Source organism: Pinus tabuliformis, chromosome 9 (genome assembly GCF_031772625.1).
Source record: "Pinus tabuliformis cultivar Carrire ecotype Pingquan chromosome 9, CPIR1, whole genome shotgun sequence".
In the NCBI taxonomy this organism is placed as follows: domain Eukaryota; kingdom Viridiplantae; phylum Streptophyta; class Pinopsida; order Pinales; family Pinaceae; genus Pinus; species Pinus tabuliformis.
This window is the reverse complement of record NC_142307.1, coordinates 1,357,544,699-1,357,564,658: the sequence shown is the minus strand read 5'-3', so window position 1 is coordinate 1,357,564,658 and position 19,960 is coordinate 1,357,544,699. Positions and strand designations below refer to the sequence as shown.

The 19,960-nt window shown below is 38.2% G+C and overlaps 1 protein-coding gene across 2 annotated transcripts in view; it reads right to left on the bottom strand.

The window, feature by feature from the left end:
* Window positions 1–2,656: 2,656 nt before the first annotated feature.
* The window catches only part of LOC149153545 (uncharacterized), a 51,946-nt gene continuing 34,642 nt past the window's right edge, over window positions 2,657–19,960 (bottom strand). For both annotated transcript variants that reach the window (XM_089440024.1, XM_089440025.1), the window contains exons 4-5: window positions 3,646–3,873; window positions 2,657–3,528 (exon numbers count right to left, since the gene is read on the bottom strand). In XM_089440024.1, the coding sequence (XP_089296150.1) occupies window positions 2,836–3,528; window positions 3,646–3,873 (921 nt within the window). In that variant the 3' untranslated portion in view covers window positions 2,657–2,835. The remainder of the gene's footprint in view (window positions 3,529–3,645; window positions 3,874–19,960) is intronic.

Below are 19,960 nucleotides of genomic sequence, written 5' to 3'. Positions count from 1 at the left end.
AATCCAAACCACATTTCTTAGCCATGTATAAGAGTCCCCATAAAGCAAGTGTCTTTGCTCTTGTATTTGTGCCCCCTCCACAAAAGCAAGAGGCATCACACCTTCGTCCTGTACCCTACCATCATATTTTAAGCTGTAGTGAAGAAACCCCGAAGTCTCATCCAAGCCTTTCTTAGGCATCCCATCCGCCACACTATTTAACTCCCTGAACACATGCTGAAAAGAGATACCTGTGAAGGATTCCTTTAGATTCTCAATACGAACCAAGCAATTTACCAAGTTGGGGGACGATATTTTTGTCTTTTCACCAGCCCAATCAATAATAATTCTGGAGTGTCCATGGATAGAAATCCGATCCAAACTATATTTCTTAGCCATGTATAAGAATCCCCATAAAGCAAGTGTCTTTGCTCCTGTATTTGTGCCCCCTCCACCTGACCAGAAAGATTGAATCTGAAAGTGATCAACAGCACAACCACACAGCCACATCTACCCAATTGAGAGGCACTAGCGGGAAATATCACCCGAAAGATATTCTTCAGCAACCTGGGCGCCACAACCGACTTATTTTCCAAAACCCCAGCCTCCAACCAAGCCTGGACGTTGTTACAAATACATACAATATTCAAAGGACTACCTCAAAAATCAAAGAGTTTCTCGCCCGCAAAATTTCCCAATTTCCCAGGTGATGTGGAGAGGATTGATCTGAATTTCCCTCGCCTGTTGAACCACCATTGATAGCACATCGCTAACGAGGGGAAGGTCCAAACTGAAGACAGCTTGTAAATTTCCAGAACCCTCACCCACACCACAATGGCAAAAGGGCATTGTAAAAATAGATGATGGACATCCTCCTGTGAGTCCCTGCAGAAGATACACCAGCCCGGACCCATTGATACCTCTTTTACACATATTGTCCCAAGTAAGAATGTGACTTTTCCACGCAGTCCACCCAATTTTTAATAATTTTCAAGACACTTTCCAACTCCATGCGCTCCTATACCAGCATTGATTTGCCAAGCCCTCCTATACCAGCATTGATTTTCCAAGCCGTGAGAAAAACAGGAAATGTAATTATAAATTTCCGAGACCACCACATTTCCGTCTTGCAGGGTTCCTTTCCAACATAGGCCATCCTCACGCCCCGGCATTGAAAGTCCTGCCTCTCGTAACTCTGTAATGTATCGATTTCACACCTCAGCATTGAAGCCAGATAGCCCAACCTCTGCAGCATCTTTCCATGTCCGATAGGGAAAAATATCGTTCCCGTACCCATAGACCTGAGCAAGGAAGAAAATGCCCCTCGCATGCAAGGCTTCAAGTACCCGGATAGGTAGGATATGGTTATTGCACACCCCCAGAATTGCGTCGATCCCAACGTGAACTTTTTGCCCATTCCCAAAGGACCACTGTAAATTATCAGAGGAGTCTCACTCTGAGTCTAGAAAATCCCTATCAGAGCGAGGGAAAGCCTGCGCATTAAATTAGTGCACATTTCATTTTCTTAACCATTTCAGTTGAGGTTGTCTGCAATTCAAATATGGTAAATGTTCTACATTTTGATTTGAAGGAGATGGATTACAGCAATCAGGCATGAGATCAAGGCTAATCAAGACTCAATGGGTCAGTGAATCATCCTTGACTGGTTTCTGTCTTCGGCGTACCTTGACTAGTCGTTTACGTTTAAATACATTTATTCATGTTCATTGGTGCAGTCAGTGGGTAAAGAATTGTCAGCCTTAAAGTTTCCGAACCCGATGTTACCGGTCATTACGCCAGCTTATTTGTCATGGTGATGGCCAGCTCTACTTTTGATTTGTACGTATTGAAGTTCGAATGACAGGAAGAGTATGTTACCAACCAAAAATAAAAAATCGAAATTAATAATTAAATCTTAGGTTGCAGTTTTGGATAACGAAAAAGCATGGAATGCAATGATTCTTAACTCATATTTCATTGTCGCGGTTTTGGATAACGAAAAAGCATGGAATGTAATGATCCTCCACTTATTTTGATCTAAAATATATGTAGCAAAGTTTTGACCTTAATGCCATATATAATTTTTGCTCTAATTTGAATTTCTACTGTCCAAAGTGCCTCTCGACTAGAATCAAACAAGCTTCCTTTGCTGCAATTCATAAACCTAAACCTAGTATATAAGGTAAACATCCAAACTTGCAATTTATGAAATCTAGCAACTACTGCTAGATACCAGGTTTTCACGTATCTTCCGACCATTGCAGTTGTCAAGCGTGTATTCTCTCTGCAATACAATTGACCTATAAAGAAAATTACAAATTTTGAAATACTTCCAGTGCTCGAAAGTACAACATTCTTTACCACCGCCACCACAGTTCTAGGGAAAAGGACTTTAAAGAAATGAGGATATAAAAATAAGATCTCCGAAACAGTTGGTAATGCATTTTGCCATTTTGCATGAACGTTGCAAAATGATGTTACATATATTGAAGCATAATAATACTTGTGCCAAAACATACCATCCTGAACTCCATCCCTATATTCAGAAAAGGTCGGTAGTGTCTTTGGATGAAGCAACACATCAAAATAATGCTCCATATATTTAAGCATAATATTTGTGCCAGAAAACACACCATTTGTGGGCCAGCCTTTTATTCGGAAGTATACTAGGCATGCATGATAAACTTCTGATTTTAATTAGTGAGAGTTTAGTATTGTAAAATCACCTGTACAAGCATGCAGATATTTTCTGCAAAGGTCCCTTTAAACATCCACAACTCAGTAAATATATACAGAATTATGAGTTCTGTGAAGAAAATTGGAATTCTAATTCTAGACAAAGCTGATAAGACTGTTCTACTTGCTTGATTTCTGCTTGGGAGATAGCCCAGCTTTTAGAGAGATCCTAGACGGTTTCATATGCCAGCTGGTATCAAACAGTTCAATAATTGGGTCAGCCGATGTATCTGAATCTGAATCTGAAACCTTGATTGGCGCTAACACACCTTTTCTTTCATCTGCCTCCTGAGATTTCTTCTCGTCTTCTTGAGATATCTTATCAAAATTTTGATCATCCTTAGATGTAATGGCATCACAGATTTCCGCAGAAGGTTCCTTTTTCCCAAGGAATATATGATCATCAACAGAACCATGTTCAGCGTCATCAAGGGTATCCTCAACAACAGCTTTAGTAGCATTATCGTCTGAGAAAACTTCCTTCACTTCAGCTTCACTGTGTATAAGCATCCACTTAGAGACCATGCTGGCAAAAGGAGTCGCCACTGCATTAACTACACGTGCAATAGGACTCAATAACGGTATTTTTTGTGTCATCCTTAGCACCTTGTCTGTTTGATCTTTCAAGTCAGCTTCATATTTAACCCATAAATCTGCGATCGAACCAACTACTCCCCTAACCGAAAGCTTGTCCACAGTGGTGATTATTATATCTGGTAGTTGCATAGAAAATTCTTCTAGTTTCTGAGCTTTTTCAAACAAGACGGAAACTGATGGTAAAATATACTCAACAATGCCCCCAAGGAAACATAACTGGCAAAAACCAATAGATCCAAATATTTCATTAGAAGAATGAAAATGTGAGATATGCATCGTTGAAAAAATAGACAATGAAGTTACGTGTAATAAATTATGAAGATTTAAATTTACTTGGTTATCAGCAAAAGTCAGGAGATGCAAACCCTGACCCTCCACTGACACAATCACAGGCAGCATCCATGAGCCTGTAGTTTTTTCAATTACAACTGCTAACTGTCCAAAGGGAACAGGCAACTCTTTTGCTTTCCCGCAACAGTAATGTGTGATCGTAATTAATGAACGGCCACAGCTATTGAACAACTTTGGTCTTGGACTGCGGTTTTTCTTTGGCAGCGACTCCTGAAATAAAATAAGAACTGTAAATCAATCAAATTTCAGCATGTATGCAAATTCCGGTCAAACCTCACATGCAGGACAAAATCAACTGCTGTATAATCATCAACAGCATTCTATATGTAGCCTTTTCATTTCGGAAAGGCCTGATAATCCGTACTTTCTTTAAGGAGGAAGCAAAATTGAAATCCTAACACACTCTCCTTTTGCAAAACCAAAAACCACCCTTACACACTCTCCTTTTTGTAAAACCAAATATCATGGGCAAGACAGTAAAAGGTCTCAAATACTACAAAGCCGAACTCCATTCTGAAATAAATAACAAAACATCAAAATACAGTCTAGGGAGGTAAGTTCAATTTGTCAGAGCTGAATCAGAAAATAAGCCAGCTGTATACAATATAACTTGCAATGACCACTCCACCAAAAGACAGAAGCGCAAGGGATTTTCAAGGGAATTTTAAGTCGGATAATTTCCATCCAAAGAAAAGCTCAATGGAAGTACAACATCTCACGGGCAACGATTTCTTATTAACCATTAAAGCTAACTTCCAAGTACAAAAGGTTGTGTGTCGTTGGGGTCACTCGAATGAGTAGAGAACTAAGATAACTTCTGTAGTAAAAGCAATGTTACATGGGAGCGGGAGCGACATTTTCAGAAGCTCCCGGTTTGGGAGCAAATCCCGGAGTGATTTTTAAAAATATATATATTTTTTATATTTTTTAATTTTTGATACATATATGTCAACAAAAACATGTAGAATGATGAATTAGATAACAAAAAAAAAATGATCATTGAACCATATCACATCAAACATCAATCATCTAGGAGTTATAATCTTCATTAACCATGTCCACAAGTTAGTAAAATACATATTACAACTGCAACATGTTGAGTCTAGTGAATCGTGATTCATCAAATTCAATCTTAAAGTTTCAACTTCAAGCTTTCAAAATTGAAAATTCAATATATAACATTTATCATCATTGATCACCAAAGTTGTACTTGTAAGCTAAGTTTAACCATTACAAGAAATAATATCTTAGATATTTCTAAGTCCTAACTTCTAACTGTTAACATGAAATGAAATGTTATAAAATGAAACATGAATAATGAAATGAAATGAAACAACTTTAGTCTTTCACGAAGCATCATATTCATAATTCACAATCATTACCAATGAGTTATAATTGCCAACTTCAAACTTCAAATTTTCATTGTCACAATCATATATTGTTTACAAAAAAATATCATTATGATATGAAAGAGTCAAGAGTCAAGAGTCAAGGACTCAAGACTCAACAGTTATGAAAACCAATAGAAACTAGAAAAGACAAGTAAACTGTAAATCTACATGTGGCCCTTGCCACGAGAGTCTCCCGGAGTATAAGCAAGTCGTGGTGCTCTTCTAGGAGTCTCCCGCACAGACCGACGACCAGAACTAGAAGGCACATGCCCTCCACGTGAGGGTGTAGATGGAGGTGGCGACAGCAAAGGAACAAGACTCGGACCTCGAGCACTGCTACTGGATGGTGGAGGTGGAGGTGGCATGGCTGCTGCAGCTGCAGCTGCAGCTGCTTCATCTTCATCCCTTATAAGTTCCTCTTCCAGTTCTTCAAGATGCACTATACCATCCTCCAAATTGTCATCGTCTGGGTGATTGTCCCAAATTTTATATGTGGGATCCTCGTAAGCCTGATCACAGTAATGACTCAACAACCTCAAGTTGTAGTGCACATAAACCAAGCTTTCTGCTCGGTTTTCATTGAGTCTGTTTCTTTTCACATTGTGTATGAAGCTGTAGGTGCTCCAACACCTCTCTGCAAAAGAAGTATTCACAACCTGTGATAGAACTTTTTTTGTCAATTTTGGCAAAAGTCCATGGCCGCCATATGTTTCCCACCATGTGAGAGCATCAAATCTATCTCTGTCTTCCATTGCATGGAAGGTACCAAACAAACCAGTGCCACTGAAGTATTTGCCTATTTCAAGGCGCACAGCTGCACATTCCTCCCTGTCAGGTATCAACTTTTCTAATGCTTGCAAATATCCACTAGTTACCTCTGCATCTAAATGAGGTTTGGTCCTAATCTCACCCCCTAGTGCAGGTTGGCCCAACCAAGATGTAGAGTATATTTTGGCGTAAGGATATATGCCAAGCAATGTAGTGGAAGATTAAGTCTATTCCACTGTTCACACACACAATCATGAATCAGTTTGTACAAGTCGGGATCTCTGTTATGAACAATATCTTTTATTTGCCCCAACATGGTATCCATCTGCTCATACACCTCGCCAATCACTGGTTTGTCTGTATCTGCAAACCGAATCATGTGATAAATGGGCTTGGTGAAATCCAATACTTGCCTCACACTTGTCCAAAACTGACCATCAAGAGCGGCCTCCTCCACCAGTTCAAAACCTCGCCTGTCAGCTGCATTTGTAGCCCTTTCCTTTAATACCTGCCAATGTGGACTTGATACCATGCTAGCCAATGACTCTCTTACCTTCAAAAGGCGCCTGAAGGTGAGGTAATAGCTACCAAATCTGGTCTTCGCAATCTTCAACAACTCCAATCTCGAGTGACTGCGGAAAAGGCCATGGGTATTGCTATGATTTGTAATAAATTTTATCATTTGTTTGCCTTTCTTGTACAAATCACCAATCCATTTGTATTGTGCATTTTTGTTCTTGACAACATCATGCATCAGAAGGTTCAATGCGTGAACCAAACATCCAGACCAAAATATGTTGGGGTATTTATCCTCAATAATTGTTCCCGCTGCCTTACAATTAGGAGCATTATTAGTGATGACTTGGATGACATTGTATGGCCCAATACGATCAATTGTTTCAAGTAATGCTTCTGCAATGTTGATGGCGGTCCTGAACTTGTCTGAGTAATCATGTGCAGTTAGAAAGATGGCACCACTAACAGACATAGCAAGAACACTTATCAATGGCTTGCCTTTTACATTTGTCCATCCATCAGATACAATAGACACCCCATGGTCAGTCCAAGAACTTGTCATTCTATTCAAAGAATGTGATATTTTTGCTTTTTCATGATCAAGTCCAACGGTTCTTGCCTTGTCATACCCAGGGCTCTTGTATCCTTTAGGGGCATCATTTATGGCAGAAACCATTTCGTGCCAATAAGTTGAGCGAAAAACATTGAATGGTATCCCACATGCATAGAGAAACCTGTAAACCTTTGAATCCACATCATTCCTACACCCCTCATCAAGGAAATCTGATATGGTTCTACACCTTAAAGCTGATGACCCTGTGCCTCCATATCCACTGCCTTGGGAGGATGCTAAAGAAGTTCTTTGTGCTTGTGATTGTGAGGTTGGTTCAAAGAAACCTCTTGATTTTTTTGATTTGTATTGGGCTTCCTCCTCTTCCCTTATGTATTTGGCTCTATCCGCTGCTGACACCGCTGGACAAGTTTTGATTCCTATTTGTTTATCTCCATCCCATGGCCTTTTCCCGCAAAGGTGTTTTCTAGCACGGGTGTATGAACCTGTGTAATCATTGTTGCAATGGGGGCAAAGAAATTTAGTGGTTCCACCCCCTCTCCCTGCTTCAGGCCTGTTAACATATTTCCACAATGGGGTTTGGTCTTGTTTAGTTTTTTGAGAGTCATGTTCACCATCCTCCAGCTCCTCCTCACCGAGGTTTTCATCAAATCCACTTTCTCCAGCTTCTTCATCCCCCTCTTCATTTTGGCCCCTCTGTTTCCTACTCTCCAGCACCATAATAACCATAAAAGGGACCAAGAAGAGGAAAATGCCAAGAAATATAGCCAGGTCCATGATGTTTGATATTTGTAGGCTTTTGAATCTGTAAATTAATTTAATCAATTTAGATTTATTAATTTAATTTAGATTTATGATTTTTTTACTAAATATAGTTAATAAACTAAATAAACTAAATTAAACTAACTAAATTGCTACCTAACTAAATTAAACTAACTAAACTAATTAAATTACTAAGTTACTTACCTCTTTGCAGGCTTGCTCCTTGCTCCTCGACGCTTGCTACTCGCTTCTCCTCGCTCCTTTGCTCTTGCTCTCATTCAAGTGATAATGAAATATTTTTGGCCCCATTGTGTTTTTAAAACATAATTTTTTTTTTAAATTTGATTTTTTTTTGGCGTCCGCGATTTTTTTTCCACCAGATCGCTCCCGTCGTCCGCCGAATCGCTCTCGGAGCGAAAATTTAAAGCTCGGGAGCGATTGCTCCCCAATCGCTCCCGAGCTGTAATTTTCACTCCGAGAGCGACGCTACCGATTTTGGCAGGGAGCGGAAAATTTTTTATTGGGAGCGCGCTCCCGAGCTGCTCCCGCCCAAAGTGCGGATTGGGAGCGGGAGCGGGGGGGGAGCACTCCCCCGCAGCTCTGAGTAAAAGTAATAGTAAAGTAAATAATATTAAGATATTTTCAAGTAATATTAAAATAAATAATATTAAGATAATTTCAATAGGAACAATAGAAATAATATTAACTTATGTTGTTAATAATAAAATAACAATAATCTAATTTAATTTTAAAATTATATTTAAGTCAAATACCAAAGTGATGTATGAAAATCCTTATATTGAGGTCACTCCAATAATAAAATAAATTAACAATAAGCTAATTTAATTTTAAAATTATAGTTAAGTCAAACACCAAATTGATCTAAGAGAATTCTTATGTTGAGGTCACTCCAACAATAAAATAACTTGAATAGAAGTAATATTAATTTTCATTGGTGATAATAAATAATAATAATAATCCAATTTTAAAGTCACAATCAAGCCAGATACCAAATTGATATATGAAACCGATCTACCTTGATATTGGGATTTAACTGATAAAATCAAAATAAAATTTACGAAGGTGTATATACTATATATACTATATCTCCCTCTGGATTAGAACACATGACCTCTTGGAAGAAAGGAAAGAAAAGGATAGCCAAAGATAAACAGCACAAATATTCCCATGAATCAAAACCAAACTGGAAACTTAATATCAAGGATAAGAACAAGGAAAGATGGGAAAGCATCAATAATTGTTATGATTGTCAATTACCATTCCAAAAAATGATTTGTTGCATTCCCTTCGAATAAGATGGAGACATATGCTTTAGTGGCTTGCATACAGCGTACATCTCCTTGAGAATACAGAAAGAATACATAGAATCCTTTCACAGTACTATGCATTGTCCATTGTACTAAACCAGCATAGATCCATCTTAACCACTGATCTAACATGAGCCTAGAGGGATCAAATTTCTTCAGATGTAAACTTAACCACTGATCTAACATGAGCCTAGAGGGATCAAATTTCTTCAGAGGTAAACTTAACCACTGATCTAACATGAGCCTAGAGGGATCAAATTTCTTTAGATTTAAACTTATTTTAGAGTACAAAAAAACAATGTTTAATTTTTTATTGTTTAAATTGTATTTTTAAATATTATAGAGATTACATAACATGTGCATTGGGTCATTTTATCAGCGCACATTAAACTGGTTTTTTTGTTATTAATATATCTTTAAGTATATGTCAATATTAATTAATATTCAAATATTTTATTCATAATCCACATTCGATATTTTATTCTATACAACATTAAAATATTTTATTTTAACATTTTTTTCTATATATAGAGATATATGAAGTTACAGGTCAGAAAGGAGGGCGGGTGACCCTCATTAAACCCGCTTTCTTTACGCTTATTCGGTGGGTTTTGTACAAGACCCGTTTACCCTCATTAGACCCGCAGGTAGCCTATAAGACTCCCATCGGACCCCTATAAGACCCTTCGGGCAACAAAACCCCCAAACTGTCCAAAAATTCATTTTTTTTCTTCTTTTTTTTCTTTTTTGGAATGAGGTGGAGGAAAAGGGAAATTGGAGGGAAAAAAAAAAACTTTATAAGCACCTCTCTCCCTTCTATTTCTCATTCAATTGTCATTTGAGTGTTTGGCTAATTTGTGTGACTGTTGAAACTTGAGAGTGAAGATAAAGGAGGCTTCATCGGATCAGACTAAGCTTCAGGTAGGCTTCATGAACCTAGTTAGAATGTCTTCCATGTATTTATTTTTGTTTTTTTCTTTTATTTTATTTTTATTTTGTAAATTTTTTTTTATTGGGAATGCTTGTGGGTGAGAAACTCAACCACACAGCAGCCTTGTGTGGTTGAGTTTCTCACCCACACAGGGTCGCTGTGTGGTTGAGTTTCTCACCCACCGGCCCCCTATGGCTGAGTTTCTCAGCCACACAACCATAAAAAATTGTTCTTCCAAATTTTGTTCTTCCAAATTTTGTTACTGTGCCACCAAAGGGTTTTAGATAGTCTCGTGATTCGGCATGGGCACATGGTCCACAAATCATTCCCAGTAATGACCACAATAGCAAGTGCAATTATTGAAATGCCACAATGTATTCAGGGATAAACATGCTGAAATACCACCTAGCCAGAATTCCTGGGCATGGTGTGGGATGTTGTCAAAGTTGCCCTGATGAAATCACTACTGAAATGCTAGTTGTTTTGGAATCCATTAAAGAAGCAAGTTCTAAGAGGGCAAGAAGGATGAGATTGTTGGGATAGGTAGATCTTCATCTCGGGGTGAGGCACAGTTTCAAAGTCCAGGTATTGGTAACTTCTCTTCAACTGTTATGGCAAACAAGAGTATAACCTCTTCTTTCTTTAGTCCTCGTACAACTCCAGTATCTCAACCAACCTTGGGCAGTTTCAATGATAAGAAGAGGAAGGAGGCAGATATGGCAGTGAGGAGGTTTTGGTACCATAACAGTCTTTCATTCAACTATGCAAAGTCTTATTTTTATCAGCCCATGGTGGATACCATTGCATATGTTGGCCCTGGATACAAAGCCCCAACTTATAATGCACTTAGGGGGAAAGAGCTAGATGAAGAGCTTGAGTGTGTCAAGGAACAATTGGAGAGCATTAAAAGCTCATGGAAATTTACAAGTTGTACACTTATGTCTAATGGGTGGACAGATAAGAGGGGTAGAACAATAATAAATTTTGTTGTAGCTTGCCCTAAAGGAACCATGTTCCTAAAATCCATTGATGCATCTGCAAATGTTAAAGATGCACATTTGATTATTTTGTTGTAGCTTGCCCTAAAGGAACCATGTTCCTAAAATCCATTGATGCATCTGCAAATGTTAAAGATGCACATTTGATTTTTTCATTGTTGGCTGATGTGGTGGAGGAATTTGGGGTTGCAAATGTTGTTCAAGTAATCACGGACAATGCAGCAAATGATGTGGTAGCTGGAAGGTTGCTTTGTGCCAAATATCCCACCATTTTTTGGACTCCATGCATTGCCCATTGCATAGACTTGATGCTAGAGGACATTACGAAGTTGGAGTGGGTGCAAGACATTGTACAAGAATGCAAGCATATTACCAAGTATATTTATAATCATGTTTGGGTGTTGAACCTTATGAGGGAATTTACACAGGGTGAGCTTAGTCGCCCAGCGGTCACACGGTTTGCTACAAACTTTCTTTCCCTCCAAAGCCTTTTGTATGAGTCCCAAGCTTTGAGAAGAATGTTTTGTAGCCAGTAATGGGTATTCTGGAAAGATAGCACAAAATCGGAAGCAATGTCTGTGAAAACGTCTGTCTTTGCTTATAGTGTGTGGGACAAAGTGACTGAGATTGTCAACTTCATTGAGCCCCTCGTGAAAGTCTTGAGATTGATGGATGGAAAGAGACCTGCAATGGGATATATTTATGAGGGCATGGACAGGGCCAAAGAGGCCATCAAGACTTTTTATAAGGGAAATGAATCTAAATATATCCCTATATGGCAAATTATTGATTCCAGGGGGACAGACAACTACATTCACCATTGCATGCAGCAGGAGCATATCTCATCCGAGCTTATTCTATAATGAGGGGTCTAGCATTCAAAGAGATCCCAAGGTGATGAGAGTGTCATGATATGCATTAAGAAGATGTTCTCGGATGTAGATATTCAGGACAAAATCAACTTACAACAAGATATGTACAAGGAAGCATCTGGCATGTTTGGATTCAACTCAAGCCACCGTCTCAAGGACAAGAAAATGCCTTGTAAGTGCAAATTGTTAGAACTTAGCTTGTAATTTTGCTAGTTCTCTTTTATATGTTTGGCATTGCAAACTGATAATCTGTGTTGTTATTTGTTTACAGCTCATTGGTGGATAGATTATGGCACTGAGGCACCACAATCACAAGAATTCGCCATCAAAGTTCTAAGTCAACCCTGCAGTGCTTCTTCTTGTGAGCGCAATTGGTCAGTGTTTGAGCACATCCACAGCAAAAAGAAAAACAAGTTGGAGCATGAGAGGTTGGAGAAGTTGGTTTTCATCTACTACAACCTTCGAATGCTCACAAAACAATTGCAACCAAAGGATACAGATCCAATTTTATTGGATACTATTGAATTAGAGTCTGATTGGGTTGTGGAGGAGGCCCCTGATTTGAGTTGGCTTGATGAAGAGACTAAGGATCTCTCTAGTTTGCCATCTCAAATGGAGACTCCAAAGACACCTGCCTCACAATTGCTTCAACCTTTTGATGTTAACACTAGCTCCACAAGAGCTTATTGTAGGTGTAGTCATCTATGAGTGATGAGACACAAGATTGTTATGAGACAATCATTTATCATTTATGACATACAATCATTTATCATTTATGACATGTATTTGAATTTTGAACTTGCTGACATTTTTTATTTTAATTATGGAATCTTAAGTCCTTTTCTTATTCAGTATCTAAATGTTTTGCTTACAAAAATTGAATATGTTATGTTGTACCTTTATAGATATGAGATTATGTTATGAATTATTGCAAATATTGTTATTTTTATAAATTTTAAGGTTTGGAATTGTCATTAGTTTCTTTTTTGTGCTTAAAATTTACCACATTTTAAGATTTTTTTGTATTTTGACAAGTCTTATACGAGTCTTATAAGGGTCGTTCCCGAGTCTTATACGAGTAGACGAGTCGATGCCTCACCGAGTCTTATACGAGTACGAGTCATGCAACATTGGTTTAAACATCTTACTCACATATTCTTTCGTTTTTTACTTCTAATTATTTTAGATGAAATTATATTAAGCTCATATGGACAAGTAATTAAATATGTCTAACATATTTTTGTTTTCTTTTTTATTATATCCAACATTGCTTTTCTATTTAAAAAATATTTTATGTTTATTTTAAGACGGATAGACATACTTGCACATCGCCTTCACACTAAGCTGTAGAATGAGCCTTCGGCTCAATGAGGACTGTTTAATCGCTTTTCTATTTAGAGAATATTTTATTTTTATTTTAAGATAGACAGACATACTTACACATTGCCTTCACACTACTTTGTTGAATAGCCTTCACACTACTCTGTTGAATGAGCCTGAGGACTATTTAATCCTTAATATGTTAACATAGTTTATCCATCTCATTTGAAAAACTAAACGATCCAAACCATTTTGATATGACATCATTACCTTCTAACCGCTCACACAAAAATATGACTAAACCACTAACCATTCACGATTAACCATTAGCCAATTCACGTAGTTGGCCTTTCAATTAAACCTGTAAGATTTGTTTTGTTTTGTTCTTGTCCAGCACCAATCCACCAATTCGCTTCTTATTCTGTTTCTGTCATATCTTCAATCCCCACCTTCCCCACGATCTTCGACATGTCCATTCTTCAAGTTACTTCCCCGTGAACTTTGCCAAGTTCATTCCTCAATTTCCTTCTTCATGGACCAAATCCGCCACTTCTATATTAGCCAACTTACCTTGATTTTCTTCACATCTACACCGACCAATATTTCATTAGGTAAAGCTTCTTGAACGTCCTCATTCAAACGAAAGTTGCATAGTTTTATCAATTGATTTATTGGAATTCAAGAGTTGGTTAAAGATTCTCATCTATTACCTTTCTCCCTTGTTGATCGATGGGTAACTCCTGAATTGAAAATTCAACATCTGCAAGAATCTACTTTTATGAAAAGAAAAGAAAAACATTATTTACAATTTAACAGCATAGTAGTTTGTTCATACGTCATTTCCAAATCCTGGTTGTAGCACACAACATTTATAGATACAATAACTTTCTGTTGGCATTCTCTTGATCTAGAAATATAGATACAATAACTTTTCGTAGGCATTCTCTTGATCTAGATCCCATCGTTTCGCTAATGATGCCTCGATGTCTTTAATGTTATAGTAGAGCATGCCACATTCAATCTACAACAATTTTCTGTAAGCAATATCCTGATCTACATCCCTATGATTTTGCTGATGCCTCAATCTTTTTAATGTTATGATAATGCATGGCAAGTAGAGCATGCCACATTCAATCTACAACAATTTTCCATAGGCAATCTCCTGATCTACATCCCTATGATTTTGTTGATGCCTCAATTTCTTTAATGTCATGATAAAGCATGGCAAATCCAATCTGGCTACTCTCGATTTTGCTGATGCCTCAATTTCTTTTTCGTTATGACAAAGAATGGCACATCTAACCTGGCTCCTCTATTTTGCTATGCCTCAATTTCCTTAATATTTTGATAAAATAATGTTATGATAAAGCATAGCACACCCATTCTGGCTACTATCAATTTTGAATATGCTGAATTTCTTTTTTGTTATGATAAAGAATGGCACATCTAACCCGGTTACTCTCTATTTTGATGATGCCTCAATTTCTTTAATATTATGATAAAGCATGGCACATCCAATCTGGCTACCCCTCGATTCCTCTGACATCCTTTAATATTTCTTTTCATGAGCACTTAACTCATGAAATATGTTGTTTCATTGAGAAAAAACGTATGTTTGTATTGCAAGTCAACGTCTTGCAAACCCTCGTCCAATTTGATACATTTAGCACAAAAAATAACCATATTTCCAACCCATCCAACAACATTCAGAATATTCCATGTCCAATTCATCACAATTATGTGTCACATTATTCCATGTCCAATTCATCACCATTATGTGAATCGACTAGCTACTTCTTTCACAATCAAATTTCTCCATTTTATGAGTTGGCCTACTCATCCAAGTAATGATAATTTAATGAACACATCAAAATCAGTCCATTCACTTACTCACTTCAGCATAGGATATATTTTGTTTTCCACAATCCATGATAAAAATATCCATTCATTCGCATCTGCATGTGTAGTTATGTTGTTAATGTTCTCTTTGTAATGTAGTTCAGTCAGCGACGCTGCTTAGTTTGACTTTGTACCTTACAAGTTCATAGACCTTGTGTCCATTTAGAGTTTCTTTTAATTATCCACACATTTAAAATTTTGATCTTGTTGTCTTTGTGATCCACACGAAACAATAGTTTTGCAACATGGCCAGTTTCCTTTTTTTCAATGCTCTCGGGATTCAGTAATACCCTAACGACATTGAGTTGATATCTGGCCCGTTCAAAAATGATTTGCAATGCTTGTGTGTTGTCTAACCTTGTCCCGTTGTTTATCAACGGTTAGACACCAAAATATATATGTACACTGTACATGATACAATTTTAAGAACACTGTTTATCTTAATGAGCGTGTTATCCATAATTTCTTGTCAGAAAGTGAACTCTGCTCTTTCCAGTGTTGCTCACTTTCCAGATTTGAAATGCAACTTGAGAATCTGAAGTTAATAATTCCTGCAAAGTCGGTTATCCAAGCTCCTTTTTTGTAACTGTTACGTTTCTGACCATATAATAGCTATTCAATGCAGCTAGGGTAGCTGTTATAATAAATACTTTCTGAACTAGCTAGAGAACCCAGGTTTCAGTCAAAATACCTGACTTTATAACATCGTCAAATTTCCCAATAAGTGAAAAAAATATGCAGGTCACAATGTAAACTGTTAAACGTTCTTAAATCTGAATTTCAGAGTGAGATCTGAAATATTTGATAACAAAGCTGAAAAAACATTAAAATATTTGTGGAAAACCTCAACACAGAAACTTTAAAGCTAATAACCAACATTTAAGACAATACATAAGCTGAATTCCTAAGAAGGTGCCAATACCAAGTCAGGTCTAAAGAGTCTCCAAAAACAATGTGGATCTGCACTTAGCCAAGACTCTGTCTCTCGCTCCAGTATTAACATTGCTGACAATCATGGTGTCGTCTCCTGTGGGTCCTATGAGTCCTCATTGCTGACAGTTGCGTTGTCATCTCCTGTGGGTCCTATGAGTCCTCTTTGGCTTGGGGTTGTCTATCATTCAGATGTCCATAATTACAAGCTATAACCACATTAGCATGCATATTCCTAAGATCAGATTCTGTTCCACATTAATACTTCCATTTCTCACAAACTACCTGCAACCTAAGCTGCCAGGGCCCATTGGTGCAGGGAATGACACTACATTTGAACATCAGATTAGAAAAGTTTAAATGTACAAAAAAGTTACAATTAATAAAAACAAAACCAAAATTTATCTAACACAGTAAAATTTGAGTCATAAAAAAATATAAATTTGCCAATTTGCCAATTGGTATTACAAGATTCAAAAGAGTAAGGATTGGTTGACATGATGTCAAAAATAGAATGGAAAGAACTTTTAAAACTCAAAATATTTGAACCTGGGAATTTGTTTCTGGCTTTGGCACACTTAACAAAAAGATTTTTGACTGCTTGTTGCTGCTGCCACAGTCAAAAATTTAGGCCCAAGAACTTGATGAGGTGATTTGGTCTTTTGATGCTGCTTCTGGCCACTACAAACAGATTTCTAGTCAGAAATCCACTTTGAGAACCCTTCTCTTTGTCCAATGTCTGCTGCTTTTGGAAACAGGAGAAAAAAAAAAGCAATTGGAGTTTGTCCTGCTCGACTATTGGGCCCAGCGAAGGCACAGCGGTGTTTGCTGTTGAGGCCCACACATTTTCTAAAAACAAAAGGCATTTTTGAATTTTTTCCTGTTGGCCAGTTTTTTTTCTTTTTAATTTTTTGAGAGGGATATCCCCTGTAAGTTATAAGAGGAGACATCCCCTAATTTTGGGTTCTGCTTAATAGGAACATTCCACACCCATCTTGGATATGGGAGACCAGGGCCTATCCCAGGGATCTGCCCCCTGGTAACACAGTCTTCAAGAAAACATTCCAAAATATGTTCCACCAATCCAGGGACGTCCTCACCTGCTGGGGAAGTCTCCGTACCTGTCTCAGGCAGGTGACGTCTCCGTACCTCTCTCAGGCAGGTGACGTCTCCGTACCTCTCTCAGGTACAGGTAGGTACAGGAGAGAGACCCATTCCAGGGACTCACCCCCGAACAACACAGCCTACAATAAAAGATTCCAAAACATTCTCTACCACAAAGCTAGAATTTCATTTCTGCCTAAATTATTTTATATGATATTTTTTTTTATTCTGTTACGTATTACCAGTGTTGCGAACATCTCGATAACATCCCGATTTTATCTCGAAATCACAATTTTTTGGCCTAGCCGATGTTTGCTGATTTTTTACTGATATTTTCCCGATTTTTACCATTTTTTGGTTTTCTGAACCCTTGCCGATTTTATCCCGATGACTATGTTCACAACATTGCGTATTACCTTAATGTCCAATTTATAAATCGGGCCACAGCGCAGATCCAAACAGCTACGGGACAATCATGGTGGGCCACACATTTTTCCAAGTTCTATACCACTGTCCTTCATATGAAAATCTTTATAGAGCTTGACAGGAGACTCCTTAGAGCTAGGGGATAGGCAGGGTAATATTCTGCACATCAGACCACAATCACATTTTTACACTCAGGGCCATCATTGAGAAGGCACGGCATCACTCTTTGAAAGTCTACCACTGCTTTGTAGACTTTTGGAAAGCCTTCAAATTTGTTCCCATGAGGCCTATTCGGGAGGTTCAGAGGCATCAGCATTATCCAAGACACTCCTAACCACCATAATGCGCTTGTATGAGTCGGTCCTTGGTCATCTCCATACTGTACTAGATGTCCAACTTTATCAGGACCACCACTGGGGTCCAAAAAAAGGATGCCCCCTATCCCCAACCCTTTTTGGTATCTACATAGCTGAGCTAGAGTTATTTCTGCATAGAGTTCTTTCTGCATGATCATATCGAGGACGACGATGGGTGCCACCTTCACCAAGTCTTGATATCTATCCCGCTCTTTGTTGGCTTGATGTGATCCTCTTGGCCTCATCCCCAAGGAGCCTACAGAAACAACTAGATGCTTTGGCACTCTGCTGTGATCCAACAGTTCCAAGTTCTATACCACTGTCCTTCATATGAAGATACCTATGGAGCTTGAGCAAAGACTCCTTAGAGATAGTGCATAGGCAAGGTTCCATTCTGTAGATCAGACCACAATCACATTTCTACACTCCAGGCCATCATTGAGAACGTGCAGCGTCACTCTTTGAAAGTCTACCACTGCTTTATAGACTTTCTGACAGTCTTCAACTTTGTTCCCCGTGAGGCCCTATTCCAAAGGCTTAGAGGCATCAGCATTATCCAAGACACTCCTAACCACCATCATGCGCTTGTATGAGTTGGTCCTTAATCATCTCCGTATTGTACACTAGATGTCCACTAGGTGTCCAACCTTAGTAGGAGTGGGGTCAAAGAAGGATGCCCCCTATCCCCAACCCTTTTTGGTATCTACATAGATGACCTAGAGTCCTTTCTGCATGATCATATCTAGGAAGTCAATGGGTGCCACCTTCACCAAGTCTTGATATCTATCCTACTCTTTGTTGACTTGATTGTGTTGACTTGATGTGGTCCTCTTGGCCTCTTGATATCTATCCTACTCTTTGTTGACTTGATTGTGTTGACTTGATGTGGTCCTCTTGGCCTCATCCTCAAGGAGCCTACAAAAACTACTAGATGCTTAGGTATTCTGCTATGATCCAACAATTGACAGTCAACGTAGGTAAAATCAAGGCGATGATTTTCAATGGATTAAAGAAGGTACTATTGGATCACCATTTCTTTTTCCAAGAAGAGGAGATTGAGATCATCAACACGTATACTTATTTGGGAGTGTTGACCCCTACTGGTCAACTACCCATGCAGTGCACCCCGTTTTTCTTGAAAGAAGCAGCACCTGATCAGCATGTCCGTGCCATCCTGCCATCATCAGCAGTTTGATCTTTTTGATTGTAAACCCAGTCTGCATGTATTAACTGTAAATAATCTTAGCAGACATGAAGTCATGTATGTAATTTGCCTAGGTGGACCTAACCTTCTGATGATAATCTACGTCCCGGAAGGTTTTTTGTCTCACCGATCCACGGATCGGCAGAGTTTTCCTTCAAACCTGACCCCAAAGTCGGGATTGATTTTGTCATTAGAACTTTAGGAGAATCCTAGTGTGTTGATCTGCTAGATTATCGTTGTGTCGCAGAACTGGGTGATTTATGAGGGTCTGTATTAAGTGGGTTTGTCCCCTTGAGATGTAAATTGTAAAAAAATCATCATGAAATGTGTCTTGAGGGTTGAAAATGTTTTAAATCCCCTCGTGAGTCCTAAGTCCTAGGTCCTAGGTGATGTTTCCAATGGTTTAGTTCGATGATCCATTTAAAAAATGAAATAAAATAATAAAAAATTTAATAATAAAAAATAATAATAAAAGATTAATTTAAAAATTTAAAGAATAATAATAAAAAGTTAATTGAATAAATCGACGGATGAGATCAAGAGATGTCTTGATCCTCATCAACGGTCGAGATCATTTTTACATGGATCAATCGAACTAGTCGTTGGAGCATTTCCTTTATATAGGGTGCTAGGAGTCATTTTCAGATCATTCGATCTGTGAGTCAGATACTGAAGAAGCTCTCTTGTAAATCTGTTTCTGGTTAATAAAAGAAGACTTTGGGGTCCATATCTTGCTGGTGTTACTCTCTTGGAATGCTATGAGATCATTTCATTTTCTGCATATGTTATTTTCAGCCATTAATAATAGCTTTTCGTAGAGTATTGTGAGCACAGGTATCTTGTTCACTTGCTGGGGTTTGGGTGCTGTTAGGGTTTCTGAAGTAATGGCAGGTATCTCCATTACTGTTTGAGATCTAGCAG